The sequence below is a fragment of the Herpailurus yagouaroundi genome, unplaced genomic scaffold (genome assembly GCF_014898765.1).
Source record: "Herpailurus yagouaroundi ecotype Mexico unplaced genomic scaffold, PumYag 166, whole genome shotgun sequence".
In the NCBI taxonomy this organism is placed as follows: Eukaryota; Metazoa; Chordata; class Mammalia; order Carnivora; family Felidae; genus Herpailurus; species Herpailurus yagouaroundi.
Window position 1 is genome coordinate 16,701,626 of NW_024412407.1, and position 16,323 is coordinate 16,717,948.

At 37.6% G+C, this 16,323-nt stretch overlaps 1 protein-coding gene and 1 non-coding gene across 2 annotated transcripts in view; one reads left to right on the forward strand and one right to left on the reverse strand.

Moving 5' to 3' along the window:
* The window catches only part of PKP2 (plakophilin 2), a 100,040-nt gene that overhangs the window by 25,698 nt on the left and 58,019 nt on the right, over positions 1-16,323 (forward strand). Inside the window, exon 4 of the mRNA XM_040488450.1 lies at positions 7,750-7,885. Within this exon, the coding sequence (XP_040344384.1) occupies positions 7,750-7,885 (136 nt within the window). The remainder of the gene's footprint in view (positions 1-7,749; positions 7,886-16,323) is intronic.
* Positions 3,825-3,928, reverse strand: LOC121039126 (U6 spliceosomal RNA). Its single transcript, XR_005794643.1, has one exon. It is a non-coding gene; the product is annotated as a U6 spliceosomal RNA (small nuclear RNA).

The following is a 16,323-nucleotide window of genomic DNA, read 5'->3' on the forward strand; positions in this document are numbered from 1 at the left end:
TTCTTTCTTTCTTTCTTTCTTTCTTTCTTTCTTTCTTTCTTTCTTTCTTTCTTTCTTTTCTGTTTAGTGGAAGCCCCACGTGTAAAGAAGAGGTCTTTCATGTATGTGGAACATTCCTACAGAGTAGCTAGATAGAATTATAAACCTACATAATAACATAAGATATCAAACAATGGATCTTTCTTTCCAAAAGAATGGCTGGCCAGTTACTAAGGTAGCTGAAAACCAAGACATTGGAGTAAAAGACAGTCAGTATCTGTTTAAATCAGACTGCTGAGAAAGGTTTAAGAAATCACCAAATAAAACATTCCAGGTCTGTTTTTCTGAAAATATGATTTTCGTACCTGTGGGGAACTAGTGGTTCAACAAATGAATATTAGGCTCCTCCTGTGTACCCAGCACTGCAAGAGGTAGAAACGGCATGGAGAGGATCAGTGAAAAAGAAAATGAGACACATCATCAAGTGCTAGGTTATGGAAATTCAGAGAACAAAAGAGCATTGTGCTCTGAGATTAGTAGATGGAGCCTCTGGAGAGAGATTGAATCTCTAGTAGGATTACCAGTGAAGTTTGTGACAGCAGCACAGAACAGAAAAATTCTTCCACATCCTGTTAATTACCAACCTCTTCAGTTCTTTGATTCGAGTCTCCTTCAGCTATATCTTTCTTTCCATTTCCATTTTTAATGGCCCAGTTCAAGGGTTTATTGCCTCAGCTAAGACTCTTACAGTTCCCTCAAAACGGCCTCTAGAAGTATGTATCTCCACCAGAGGCATATTCCCAAAGCAGTGCTTTCATCACACTTCAATCTTCACGGAGTGGAGGAATTGCATTTCCTGAGCATCTGACCACACGCGGGAGCTCTCCATTCATCGTCTTATGTTTGTTTGGCCCTCTGAGGTGTAGCCCCGTTAATACATAGAATATCTGGGGACCTGCCTCGGGTGGGGCTGTGTTGTTAGCTGGCAGGAACACTGGTTGCTGAAGGATAGCACACATGAAAAAGTACCATTTTTAATTTTTTCCTACATCTCATATTCTGACCAATGATACCATACATGCTCCCTCTTGCATTTTTCATATACATTGACATCATTTTAACATTCTCTGAAGTTGTTAAAAAAAAGACTTCTGGAGAATATGTTCAGGTGAAAATGGGGCCCAGGTGCAACTACTCTTCCTGATTCTCCTCCCTGCCCCCCCCCCCCACCAGCGCCATCTCCCAAGCACATTTCTGTAGGCTTCAGGAAGTGCTTTGTAATTGGGTGGGAAGGAAAGAGGGAAGGAAGAAGAGAGAGAGGAAGGAGGAAGAGAGAGGGAAGGGGTGGGGAGGAATGCTGTGAGAGAATAGAGGAAATTTGGAATAGGTCTAGCTGGGGATAGGGACACGCAAAGATTTCACTGGACTGCACAGACGGTAACAAAACAGAAAATCCACACCCTGACCACTGTTGCAAACCTTAAAGAGGAAGTGCTCCTTCAGTTTGGGAATTTTTTTTTTTTAATGTTCATTTTTATTTTTGAGAGAACACGAAGCGGGGAGGGGCAGAGAGTGAGGGGGACAGAGGATCTGAAGCAGGCTCTGCACTGACAGCGGCACCCAATACGGGCTCAAACTAGTTTGGGAATTGTTTTCAATGATAATATGAAGTAGCACTGGATTGATTAGCAGTGGATAGAGAGCTTCTTTATGAATCATGTTCAGGAAAATAAAGGAGTAATGGAATTATTTGTGGGTGTTAAGAGTGTTGGGAAATTCAAACTTTGCTGCATCGTGTATGACTTATGAAATGGATTAAAGGCTTAGTCTTAAAAAAAAAAACTGCATCGAACAGAAGGCTATTCTTATGTTATAAATAAACTTCCATCATTTGAAGCACCTGCAGTGATGGTAAAGATTTAAAATTGCCACTGAGATTGAGACTGTTACAGTTTTAATTTCTCTGTAAAGGTATTGGAGTCCATGCATGTAAAATATTTCCATCTCTTTTAAATGATATATTTCTACTAAATAAAAGTGACTCAAATTCTGGATTTAATGATAATAGCCTACATTTTTACCCATCAATTTAATGACTCCTGAGGCACAACATTTTAAAATATGTGATCATTATATAATTCTCAGTACAGATGCCAAAACTGTTCTGCTTCATTCTTAATACCCTTGTACTCATGACATAACACTTGTATGTTTGAACATGTGTATCAGAAACACTGGGTATTGGTTTTTAGTCATGAGTCCCATTACTCTTATCTCCACACCTGTGTTATACCCACTCACACACACATTCACAATACCATACACGCTCACATGTGCACACGTGCATACATTAGTGGGTTGGCCTGATATAAGAGAGAATTTACAGGCATACCTCAGAGGTATGGTGGGTTAGGTTCCAGACCACTACAATAAAGTGAATATTTTGTTTTCCCAGTGCATACAAAAGTTATGTATACATTATAATCTGTGAAATGTGCAATAGCATTCTGTCTAAAAAAACAGTGTACATACCTTAATTAAAAAATACTTTCTTGCTGGGATGCCTCAGTGGCTCAGTTAAGCATCCGACTTCAGCTCAGGTCATGATCTCACAGTTTGTGGGTTCAAGCCCCACGTCGGGCTCTCTGCTGACAGCCCAGAGCCTGGAGCCTGCAGCCTGCTTCAGATTCTGTGTCTCCCTCTCTCTGCCCCTCCCCCACTTGTAGTCTGCCTGTCTCTTTCTCTCTCAAAAATAAACATTAAAAATTTTTTAAAAAATACTTTCTTGCTAAAAAATGCTAACCATCATCTGAGCATTCAGAGAGTTGTAATCTTTTTCCTGGTGGAGGGTCTTGCCTCGAAGTTGATGGCAGCTGACTGGTCACGGGGGTGCTTGCTGAAGGTTGGGGTGGCTGTATTGTGTGGCAATTTCTTAAAATCAGACAATGAGGCATGCTCCATCGATGGACTCTTCCTTTCATGAGTGATTTCTCTGTAGCATGTGATGCTGTTCAATAGAGTTTTACCCACAGTAGAAACGTCTTTCAAGATTGGAATCAATCCTCTCAAACCCTGCTGCTTTACCAGCTAAGTTGATGTAGTATCCTAAATCCTTTGTTGTCATTTCAACAGTCTTCACAGTATCTTCACCAGGAGTAGATGCCATCTCAAGAGACCACTTTCTTTGCTCATCCATAAGAAGCAACTCCTCTTTTATTAAAGTTCATGAGATTGCTGCAATTCAGTCACATCTACAGGCCCCACTTCTAGTTCTCTTGCTGCTCTTACCACACCTGCAGTTACTTCCTCTCCTGAAGTCTTGAGCCCCTTAAAGTCATCAATGAGGGTTGAAAAAAACCTCTCCCAAACTTCTGTTAATGTTGATATTTTGGCCCCTTCCTATGAATCAGGAATGCTCCTTATTTATTTTTTAAGTTTTATTTACTTAGGTAATCTCTACACCCAATGTGAGGCTTGAACTCAGGACCCTGAGATCAAGAGTCACATGCTCTTGCAACTGAGCCAGCCAGGCACCCAGAATCAGGAATCCTCTTAATGGCATCTAGAATGGTGAATCCTTTCCATAAGTTCTTTAATTTACTTTGCCCAATTCTATCAGAGGAATTACTATCTATGGAAGCTATAGCCTTATGCAGTGTATTTTTTTAATAAATTTTTGAGTGTAATTGACAAACAATGTTACATTAGTTTCAGGTAGAGAACATAGTGATTCAACAGGTTTATACATTATGTTCACCACAGTGTAGCTACCATCTGTCACCAACGCTACTACAGTATCATTGACTATACTCCTTATGTTGAGTATTTTATTCCCATGACTTCTAAAAACCATAGACCTCTTCACAAATACTCGTGTTATCATTGCTCAGGAGCATGATAATCTCTATATCATTCCAATTTTAGCATATGTGCTCCTGAAGCCATGCATTTCTTAAATAATAAGACTTAGGTGCCCAAAATTACTCGTTGATCGGTGAGCTACAGAGTGCATATTGTGTTAGTAGGCATAAAAACAACATTAATCTCGCACATCTCCATCTGATTTCTTGGATGACCAGGTGCATTGTCAGTGAGCAGCAATATTCCGAAAGGAATCTTTTTCTTCTGAGCAGTGGGTCTCAACAGTGGGCTTAAAAATTCAGTGAACCATGTTGCAAACAGATGTGCTGTCACCCAGGGTTTGTTGTTCCATTGACAGAACGCAGGCAAAGTAGATTTAGCATAATTTTTAAGGGCCCTAGGATTTTGGAAATGGTCAATGAGAATTGGCTTCGACTTCAAACCACCAGCTGCAGTGGCCCTTATAACAAAAGAGCCTGTGTTTTGAAGCCAGGTGCTGGCTTCTCCTCCCTAGCTATGAAAATCCTAAATAGCATCTTCTAATATAAAGCTGCTTTGCTGCATTGAAAATCTGTTTTTTAGTGTGGCCACCTTTCTTAAATATCTTAGCTAGCTCTTCTGCGTAACCCGCCGCAGCCTCTACACGAGTGCTTCACCTTGCAGTTATAGGTTATGGAGACGGCTTCTTTCCTTAAACCTCATGAAACAACCGCTGCTAACTTCCACCTTTTCTTCTGCAGCTTCCTCCTCTCTCTCAGCCTTCATAGATTTAAAGAGGGACAGGGCCTTCCTCCAGATTAGGCTTAAGAGAAGGTTGAATGTTGGGCCGGTTTGATCTTCTATCCAGACTGCTGAAACTTGCTCCATATCAGCAATAAGGCTGTTTCCCTTTCTTACCCTTTGTGTGTTCACTGGAGTGGATTTTGAATTTCCTTCAAGAACGTTTTAAATTTCCCTCAGGAACTTTTCCTTTGCATTTACAACTTGGCCAACTGTTTGCTCCAAGAGCCTGACCTGTCTTGGCTTTCAACATGCCTTCTTCACTGAGCCTGATCACTTCCAGCTTTGGATTGGAAGTGAGAGACATGCAACTCTTGCCTTCCCTTGAACACGTAGAGGCCACAGTAGAGTTAATATTGGCCTAGTTTCAATCCATGTCTCAGAGAATAAGGAGGCCTTGAGGAGAGGGAGAGAGGTGGGGGAATAGCTGGTTGGTGGAGCAGTCAGAATACACACATTTTTGGGTTAAGTTTGTCATCTTACATGGGTGTGGTTTGTGGTGACCCACAAGAAATACAATAGTAACATTGTATTATAGATCACCATAGCAAAAATTTAAATATCGTGAGAATTACCAAAACGTGACCCAGAGACATGAGGTGAGAAAATGCTGCTGGAAAAATGGAACTGATGGGCATGCTGGACACAGGGTTGCTGCAACCTTCAGTTTTTAAAAAAGCAGTATTGCAAAGCAGTAGAGTAAGGTACAGTAAAACCTGCTATGCTTGTATTCATTGTGCTTGCTAACAAATACTGGAAAACACCCTGCCACACTGTCTTTTTTATTCTCCATTACCTGTAATGAATCAGGTATACTCTTTTTGAAGCCAGAGTCCTAGGATACCTTTAAGGCATGTCTTTAGCCACAGTTCTAAGATTTTGCTGTCCTCAGTCTGGTTTCTCTGAGTCAATGCTTAAGGAAGCATGAATGTGTTAACATCCACAGTGATAATAGGTCCCCTAACCCAGTTACCCTCTAGGCAGAAATAAAAGGGGAGAGAAAAACCAGTTCAATGAGGCATTTGGGAGTTATTGTTTTACAAGTGGCAATTTTATTTGTCCTCTATAAATTATCCTCTCTTGAGTCAAACTGCATCAGATTTCATCATCACTATAAATACCCGCAATTAGTAAAGGACAAAAGTATGCTACTAGAAAGACATAAACCAAATGTCATTATAATGGCAAAACAAATGGTAACAGAATGTTTATAAAATTGTTTTCTTTAAGAAAAAGCATATTTTAAAAGTTTATTTATTTTGAGAAAGAGAGAGAACACAATCACAAATAGGGGAGGGGCAGAGAGAGAGAGAGAGAGGGAAAGAGAATCCCAAACAGGCGCAAAACCCTACACAGGGCTTGAACCCGCGAACTGTGAGATCATGACCTGAGCTGAAATCAAGAGTCAGATGCTTAACTGACTGAGAGACCCAAGTGTCCCAAGGAAAAGCATATTTAAATCTTTAAAAAAAAATTTTTTTTATGTGTTTTTATTTATTTTTGAGAAAGAGAGAGAGAGGGGAAGGGCAGAGAGTGTGGGAGATGCAGAATCTGAAGCAGGCTCCAGACTGAACTGTCAGCACACAGCCCGATGTGGGGCTCGAACTCATGAACCACAAGATCATAACCTGAGCTAAAGACAGACACTTAGCCGACTAAGCCACCCAGGTGCCCCAAGAAAAAGCATATTTATAATTGTCTTTAATCATTACCTTTCCTGATGAATTCTTCACATCAGCATGATTTATTTGAACAAAACAAACCCAATTTTCCTGAATTTTACTGTTTACATACTGTTATATTTATTAAATAAGAATACTTTTAGAGGCGCCTGGGTGGCTCAGTTGGTTAAGTGACTGTGACTCTGGTCATGATCTCACGGTTCGTGAGTTCAAGTCCCACATCCAGCTCTGCTGTCAGCATGGAGCCCGCTTCAGATCCCCTCTCTCTCTTGTCCCTCCCCTACTAGTGCCCTCTGTGCACTCTCTCTCTTTCAAAAATAAACATTAAAAAAAGAGAAAATTTTTAGGATGCTTATTTTAAAATTCATTTTTAGCTGAAATAACAGTTTCAAACAACTCTGAGAAAAACCTAATGATTGTTGAGGGAAGGTGTTTCATTCCACAGGTGTAACATTACCATGGTAGAAATAAATTTTAACTTCTATGATCAAATTTATTTTATTTTTTTTATTTTTTATTTTTTCAATATATGAAATTTATTGTCAAATTGGTTTCCATACAACACCCAGTGCTCATCCCAAAAGGTGCCCTCCTCAATACCCATCACCCACACTTCCCTCCCTCCCACCCCCCATCAACCCTCAGTTTGTTCTCAGTTTTTCAGAGTCTCTTATGCTTTGGCTCTCTTCCACTCTAACCTCTTTTTTTTTTTTTTCCTTCCCCTCCTCCATGGGTTTCTGTTAAGTTTCTCAGGATCCACATAAGAGTGAAACCATATGGTATCTGTCTTTCTCTGTACGGCTTATTTCACTTAGCATCACACTCTCCAGTTCCATCCACGTTGCTACAAAGGGCCATATTTCGTTCTTTCTCATTGCCACGTAGTACTCCATTGTGTATATAAACCACAATTTCTTTATCCATTCATCAGTTGATGGACATTTAGGCTCTTTCCATAATTTGGCTATTGTTGAAAGTGCTGCTATAAACATTGGGGTACAAGTGCCCCTATGCATCAGCACTCCTGTATCCCTTGGGTAAATTCCTAGCAGTGCTATTGCTGGGTCATAGGGTAGGTCTGATCAAATTTATTTTAAATTCCACGTAAAGTCTTATTGTGCCTTTGAAGTGACCTTTTCAGATGTAATTATCATACTACACATGTTTATCTCCAGTGAGTTCAGTTTCTTTCTTCGGTATATATTATGCTGCTACTTAATTCAGTGACATTCTCAGAGGCCAGTCTGATCAGAGGTGGAATATTTCTACTGCTAGCTTCCTATGCCTTCTGACCTCAGCTGATGACTTTTCTTTTGGCTGAAGAAAAGCCAAGGCTTAGGTGTTCTAGGTGCTTCCCCATGTTAGCCAAGTCATCTCTGAAAGATCAGGTTGGTAGGCAGGAGGGAGCAGGTTTGGAACTCTGCTGAATCCGTGACTGTTTGTCTAGGAATGCAGACGTGGAGATGACTCTGGAGCGAGCAGTGAGCATGCTGGATGCAGACCACACACCAGCACCCAGAATTTCTGCGGCAGCTACTTTCATACAGCACGAGTGCTTCCAGAAATCTGAAGCACGGAAAAGGGTGAGTATCATCTTAAGTCCACTGTAAAATTACCACGCTTTGACATCTATTATGGTGGCCCTGCACACTGAAACCAGTAATTTAAGTTAAAAACAAATCTTTATTGAGTTATATGTCAACTATAGGTCAATTTTAAATAACAAGTTAATAAAATAAATAAGTCTTCATCGAGCCTTTTTAATTACAAGGGAATATATACTCATTACCAAAAAAAAATTTACTGCAATTCAGAAACTTAGAATGTAAGTCTCCACACAAACCTTCCCCTCTTTGTCTGTCTCTCCAATCTCCCGCTTTGGGACCAAAGCCAACAATTGTTCACAGTCTGTGTACTTTTAGAGTTTTCTGATGGGAGGAGGGGGTTAGAGAGCTACCAAGAGCGCACATGAGCATTTTAGACTATTGTTTTCTATATTTAAATATACATTAAATATAAACACTGTTTTGCGGTTTTCTCATTAAGCAGTTATGAAGATGGTTCCATAGACAGCTCTGTACATATATCTTTTGGCGTTCCCATAAGTGTTGTACAGGGCAGACCACCTCCCAAATGGAATCACTAGGTCATTTTGTGTTTGTTTAAAAGGTGGTATATTTTTTCAGGAAAAAATCATAGTTGAAAAAGGTTTGCAGTGAACCTAAGTTTCCCTCCTACTCCAAACCTACCCCCCATCTTCCTTTTTCTTCTTCTCTCTCCTATCCTCTCTCCTCCTCCCTCCCTTCTCTTTCCCTGTCTCTCTCTCCCACATCATTTTTGGGTGTCTTTCCAGAGATATTCTATACGTGTAGAAACAATTACTGGGTGGGTTGGTTCAGTATCCTTTTTCATTTAAAACAAAATTACAAATAGTAGCAGGTTATGTATAGTAGTCTGCACTTTGTTTTCATTTAAGGCTATATCTTAGAAATGTTTGATATATATTAGCCCTATTTCATTCTTTAAAGTTGCTACATGGATTTCTTTTCTATAAATGTACCAGTTTTGTTTGTTCATTTTTTAACAGCTTTATTAAGATCCAATTAAATTTTACCATGTTTAGCCATCATGAAGCCACCACAATCACGATAACGAACATATCCATTATCTCCAAAGTCTCTTTGTGCCCCTTTATAATCCATACATCTGACCCCTCCCTAACCCACTTCCACTCCCCAGGTAACCAATGATCTGCTTTCTGTTACTATAGAATATATTAAAGTTTCTAGAGTTTTATATAAACTATGTAGTATATATGCTTTTTTCTTTGGATTCTTTTACTGAGCTTTAATCTTTTGAGATTTATCCATGTTGTGTATATCAAAAGATGTGTGCATGTGTGTGTTTGTGTGTGTATAGCTGAACAGTATTTCATTGTATGGATACACCTTAGTTTGTTGATTCACTCACCTGTTGATGGATATTTTAGTTTGAGCTATTACAAATAAAGCTGCTGCGAACATATATGCACAAATCTGTTTTCATTTCTATTGGGTAGATACCTAGGAGTTGAATGTCTGGTAGGTATATGTTTGACTTTTTAAGAAACTGCCAAACTATTTATTTTTACTTATTATTTAGAGAGAGAGAGAGAATCCCAAACAGGCTCTGCACCATCAGAGCCACACAGACACCCATTTTTCCTTTTAAAAAAATTATTTAAATTCCAGTTAAATGAAGTGTCACATTAGTTTCAGGTGCACAAAACAGTGATTCAACACTTCCATACAACACCCGGTACTCATCACAACAGGATACTTTTTAATCCCCATCATCTATTTAACCCATCCACTCACCCACCTCCTCTCTGGTAACCATCAGTTTGTTCTCTATAGCTTAGAGTCTGTTTCTTGGTCTGCCTCTCTCTCTTTTTCCCTCTATGCACATTTGTTTTGTTACTCAAATTCCACATGTGAGTGAAATCATATGGTATTTGTCTTTCTCTGACTTATTTCACGTAGCACTATACTCTCTATCTCTGTCCACATCACCATAAATGGCAAGATTTCATTATTTTTTATGGCTGAGTAATATTCCAGTACTTTATCCATTCATCAGTCAATGACATTTGGGCTGGTTCCATAATTTGGCTGTTGTTGATAATGCTATTTTGAACACAGGGGTGCATGTATCTCTTTGAATTAGTATTTTTGTATTTGTTGTGTCAATACCTAGTAATGCAATAGCTGAATCGTACAGTAGTTCTATTTTTAACTTTTTGAGGAACTTCCACTCTGTTTTCCAGAGTGACTGCACTAGTTTGCATTCCCACCAACAGTGCAATAGGGTTTCCCTTTCTCCTCATCCTTGCCAACACCTGTTGTTTCTTGTCTTAGCAATTCTGACAGATATGAAGTGATACCTCATAGTTCTTTTGCCCATTTTTATTTGGGTTTTTGTTCTCTTGTCATTGAATTTTGTCAGTTCTTTCTATATTCTGGATATGTCTTTTTTTTTTTCAAATATGTGATTTGGAAATACTTTCTCCCAGTTGTATTTTGTCTTTCCATTATTGTAATAGTTTTTGATTTTGATGGAGTCTAATTATAAATCTTTTCCTTTATGGACTGTGCTTTTCATGATACATCCAAGAAATTTTTCTGTACTCTGATGTCACAAAGATAATCTATATTTTCTTCTAGAAGTTTTATAACTGTCAGATTTTATAGTGTATGATCCATTTGGGTTTAATTTTTGTATATATTGCAAATGTAGACTGACATTCCTTTAAAAAAAACAAAAACACATATGCAGGGGCACCTGGGTGGCTCAGTCAATTAAGCGTCCGACTGTTGGTTTCAGCTCAGGTCATGATCTCACAGTTAATGGGTTTGAGTCCCCTGTTGGGCTCCGCGCTCACAGCTCTCTCTCTCTCCCTTTCTCAAAATAAATAAATATACATTTAAAAAGTATATATGCAATTGTTTAGGCACCATTTGCTGGAAAGATTATTATTTTGGTATTACTTCGTTTTTGTGTCTTTGTTGAAAAGTAATTGATCACATCTATATGAGTCTATTTCTGTATCATGTATTGTATTTCACTGATATATTATTGGTCTATCTCCTTGCTAATACGACACTGTCTCGATTACTATAGTTTTATATATTAATATAGTTTTATATTGAAGTTTGCTAGTGTTAGTCCTCTGACTTTATTCTTTTTCAAGTGATTTTGGCTATTCTAGGTCTTTTACAGTCCCATTTGAATTTTAGAATCAGCTTGTCAATTTATTTGTGACAAAACTGCTGGGATTTTGTTTGAGATTGCATTGAATCTATAATGTATGGAGAATTTGCATCTAAGCAATATTAAGTCTTCTGACCCCTGACCATGGTACATTTCACTATTTATTTAGGTCTTCTTTAATTTCTCTCAGCAGTGTATTGTAGTTTTTACTCCAGAGATCTTTCATGGTTTTTGTTATATTTATCCCTAAAGATATAATATTTCTAAATGTTTTTACACATGGTCTGGGTTTTTTTTTTTTCCACTTCAATTTTTGATTGTTCAATGCTAGTATATAGAAATATAATTAATTTTTTGTATATTGATCTTGTATCCTGTGACACTACTAAATTCACTCTAAGCTCTAGTAGCATATTTGTAGATTTGTCAGATTTTCTACATAGATCATGCCATCTGCTAATAAAAACTGTTTTGTTTCTTCCTTTGCAATCTTAATGACTTAGGTTTCTTTTTCCTTTTTTTCTTTGGTACTGGCTAGAACCTCTAGCACAGTGTTAAAAGGAAGTGAAAGTGGACCTGTCCTGTTCTTGATCACAGGCAGAAGCATTTGGTTGTTCTTGCACTATTAAGTATGATGCTACCTGTAAGTTTTTGTTTGTTTTTAGGAATTTAATCTGGGGGATTTTTACGTGGGTTTTTTTTTTTTTTTTTTTGGAAGGAAGGAAAAAATTTTATATTTTAGTATTTTTAACACCATTTCCTTTTCCTGCTTTTTGTTTTATTTTTTAAATTGAGTTATAATTGACATATAACAGTATATTCAGGTGTACAACATGACCCGATATATGCATATCAATGATTACCAATCTAGTTACCATCCATGCTCGGTTATGAATTTTTTTCTTGTGATGAGAACTTTTAAGATCTACTCTTAGCACTTTCAAATGTACAATACACTCTTAATAACTAGTCATCATGGTGTACATTACATCTTCTTGACTTACTTATTTTATAACTAGAAGTATGTCCCTTTTGACCACCTTCACCCATTTCACCCATGCCAAACCTCCCACCTCTGGCAACCACCAGTCTGTTCTCTGTATCTTTGATTTTGTTTTTTCTTGGTTTGTTTGTTTGTTTGTTTTTTAGATTCCACGTATAAGTGAGATCATATAGTATTTGTTCATTGTCTGACTATTTTACTCAGCATAATGCCCTCAAGGTTCATCCATGTCCTTGCAAATAGCAGTTTTTCCTTCTTACTTATGGCTGAATATAGTCCATTGTGTATATATATCACATTTTCCTTATCCACTCATCCATCAGTGGACACTTAGATTGTTTCCATGCGATAGCTTTTGTAAATAATACTGCAGTAAACATGGAAATTCATATATCTTTTTGAGTTAGTGTTTTCATTTCTTTCTGATAAATACTCAGAAGTAGAATTACTGGACCATAAGGTAGTTCTAGTCTTAATTTTTTGAGGAACCTCCATACTATTTTCAGAGTGTTTGTACCAAGTTATATGCTCTACAACAGCGCACAGGGGTTCCCTTTTGGCCACATCTTTGCCAACACTTGTTATTTCTTGTCTTTTTGGTAATAGCCATTCTGACAGGTGTGATGTGATATCTTGTTGTGGTTTTGATTTGCATTTCCCTGATGATTAAGAAGGCTGAGCACCTTTTCTGTATGTTGGCCGTCTGTATGTCTTCCTTGGAAAAATCTATTCAGGTCCTTTGCCCATCTTTTAATCGAATTGTTGTTTTGCTATTGAGTCATGTGAGTTCTTTATGTTTTGATTATTAACCCCTTATCAGATTTATGATTTGCAAATGTTTCCTTCCATTCCGTAGGTTGTCTTTTCATTTTGTGATAGTTTCCTTTGCTGTTTGATCTAGTCCTACTTGTTTCTTTTTGCTTTTGTTCTTTTCTTGTGGTGTCATATCCAAAAAATCATTGCAAAGACTGACATCAAAGAGGTTGCTGCCTATGTTTTCTTCTAGGAGTTTTATAGTTTCAGGTCTCACATTCAAGACTTTAAGTTGAGTTAATTTTTGTGTATGGTATGAGATAGTGGTCCAGTTTCACTTTTTTTTGCATGTGGCCATCCAGTTTTCTTAGCACCATTTGTTGATAAGGCTCTCCTTTTCCTGTTGTGTATTCTCGGGTTTTTTGTTGTAAATTAATTGGCCACATATGTGTGGTTTATTTCTGGGCTGTTTATTCCGTTCCATTGATCTGCATGTCTTTTTATGCCAAAATCATACTATTTTTATTACTACAGCTTTTTAATATAGTTTTGAAATCAGAAAGCATGATGGCCTCCAGCTTTATTCTTCTTTCTCAAGATTGATCTGACTAGTCAGGATCTTTTTGTGGTTCCATATAAATTTTAGAATTATTTGTTTTATTTCTGTGAAAAATACCATTGGAATTTTGATGGGAATTGCATGGAATCTGTAGATTGCTTTGGATAGTATGCACATTTCAACAGCATTTCTCTAATCCATAAGCAGGGAACATCTTTCCATTTATTTGTGTCTTCAGTTCCTTTCATGGACAGATCTTCTCCTCTGTTAAATTTATTCCCAGGTGTGTGTGTGTGTGTGTGTTTTTAATGCAATTGTAAGTGGGATTGTTTTCTTAATTCTGATAGTTTATTACAGGTGTACAAAAATGCAACAAAATTTTGCATATTGTTTTATATACTACAACTTTACTGAATTCATTGATTAGTTCAAGTAAACTTTTGGTGGGATCTTTAGGATTTTCTATATAATATGTCATCCGCAAATAGTGACCGTTTTGCTCTTTCTTTACCAATTTGGATGCCACTTCCTTTTCTTGCCTAATTACTCCAGCTAGGACTTGAATACTATGTTGAATAAAAGTGGTCAGAGTGGACATCCTTGCCTTGTTCCTAGTCTTCAGAAAAAAAGCTTTTAGCTTTTAACCGTTGAATATGATGTTAGCCGTAGGTTTTTCATACATCACAATATCAAGTTGAAGAACTTACCTTTATCCCTAATTTTATGGAATTTTTTTTTGTTTTTACTCAGAAATGGTTTTGGGGGGCACCTGGGTGGCTCAGTCAGTTAAGTGTCCAACTTTGGCCGAGATCATGATCTCACAGTTTGTGAGTTTGAGCCCCACATCGGGCTCTGTGCTGACACCTCAGAGCTTGGAGCCTGCTTCAGATTCTTTGTCTCCCCTTTTCTCTTCCCCTCCCCCACTCGTACTCTCTCTCAAAAATAAATAAACATTAGATTTTAAAAAAAAGAAGTGGTTTTTGGACTTTATCAAATGTTTTATTCACTTATTAAAATATTTCTATGGTTTTTATCTTAATTTTGCTAATATGGTAAATTACTTTGGTCTTTAAGTGTTATCCCATTCCTGGGATCCCACTTGGTCACGATGTACTGTTACCTTTTTAAAATTAGATTTGGTAAAACTTTGTTAAGGCAGTTATACAGCTATATTTATAAAGGATATTGATCTTTTCTTGTAATGTCTTTCTCCAGTTTTGGATTGAGAGTAATAAAATACATTAGGAAGTGTTGTCTCCTCTTCAACTTTCTGAAAGTTTGATTGTAAGTGGAATTATTTCCATCATAAATGTTTGGTAGAATTCACCAGCAAAGCTCTTGGACTTGAACTTTTCTTGTGAGAGGTTCTTAACCACACTCAGGACCTTCAGATTATGAGACTGGCACACTGCCTGCTGTGCTAAGGAAGCTAGCTATGTTCTCAACTATAAATTCATTTTCTTTAATTGGTAACAGGGCTTTGGGGGCTCTGTATTTTTTGTAATGAACTTCGGTAGTCTGTGTCTTTCAAAGACTTTGTCCATTTCGTCTAGGTTGTTCCAGTGCTCTTCATTGTTTTGCGTAGATGTCATGTTATTTCCCATTGCCTAAAGAATTCTCTTTAACATTTACTCTAGTGCAGGTCTCCTGGTGGTTAACTTGAGCTTTTGTATGTCTAAAAAGGAATTTCATCTTTGCTTTTGAGAGGTCTTTTCACTAGGTTGACAGTTTTTTATTTCAGTACTTGAAAGTTGTTGCTTCACTGTCATCTTACTTGCTTTGCTTCAGACAAGAAATCATCTGTCATCTTCATTGTTCCTCAGTACATACTGTAACTCTCTCCACCTACCCAGCCTGCTTTTAAGATTTTCTCTTTATCACTAGCAGTGAGCAGGTTGGTCATAATGTGCCTTGGTGTAGTTTTCCTTAGGTTTCTTGTGCTTGGGAGCTCATTGAGCTTAAATTTGCAGATTTTTTACTTTTCATCAAATTTTGGAACTTTGGTTGGAATTTCCAATTTTCAACCATTAATTCTTCAAAGATTTTTTTTTTCTGTCCTTTGGGAACTTGTTACATATATATTTGGCTACTTGAAGTTGTCTCATAGCTCATCTGTACTCTATTCTTTTTCTTTAGTTTTTGTTTTCTGTATGTTTTCTTTTTTAGATATGTTTATTTTAAACATATTTTATTAGATATTTATTTGCTATGCTTTAAATTCACTAATTCTTTCTTCTGTAAAGTTTAATATGCCATTAATCTCATTCAGGGATTTTCTTTCATTCATAAATTGTAGTTTTCATCTCTAAAAGTTTTGAGTCTTTTTTCTATCTTCTATGTCTCTACCTAACATTTCAAGTTACTTGAAATCAGTTTGACCCTTTTAAATCTTGCTTTTGAGATTTGCTAGGTGGAACCAGAGCAGCATTTATTCTAGAACGAATTAATCCCCACTTCTTAAAGCAAGACAATTCTGACAACTAATGCACCACGAATTAAGAGGTTTTCTGACTGGGTAGTGAGAATAGGCACTGTTCTTGGGCCTGTGTGACCATGAGGAGCTGTTCCCTTAAGTCCTTTGGTTATTTGGTTGGTTAGTTGGTTATTTCCCTGGCTTCAGGCAATTTTCTCACACACCTGCACTAATTAGTACTCTACTGAATATTAGATGGAGACCCTCTGCAACCTCAGGAGTTCTCTTTCTGTGCCGCTTTCTCACTGGTACCTCTTCCCTACGGACTCTTCTTCTTGGATCCTGCACTGTCTCCTGAACTCTGCTTGTTGAATTCCATTTGGGTTTTACCTCACTACACAGCAGCCTGAGAACTCTCTCCATACAGTGATCTTTGACAGCAGTGGGGCTCACCTTGCTTGTTATCCATTCCTTAGGGATCACTATCCATCATTGCTACATTACCAATTATCGAAACCATTGTATGCTTTGTCTGGTTTTTTTT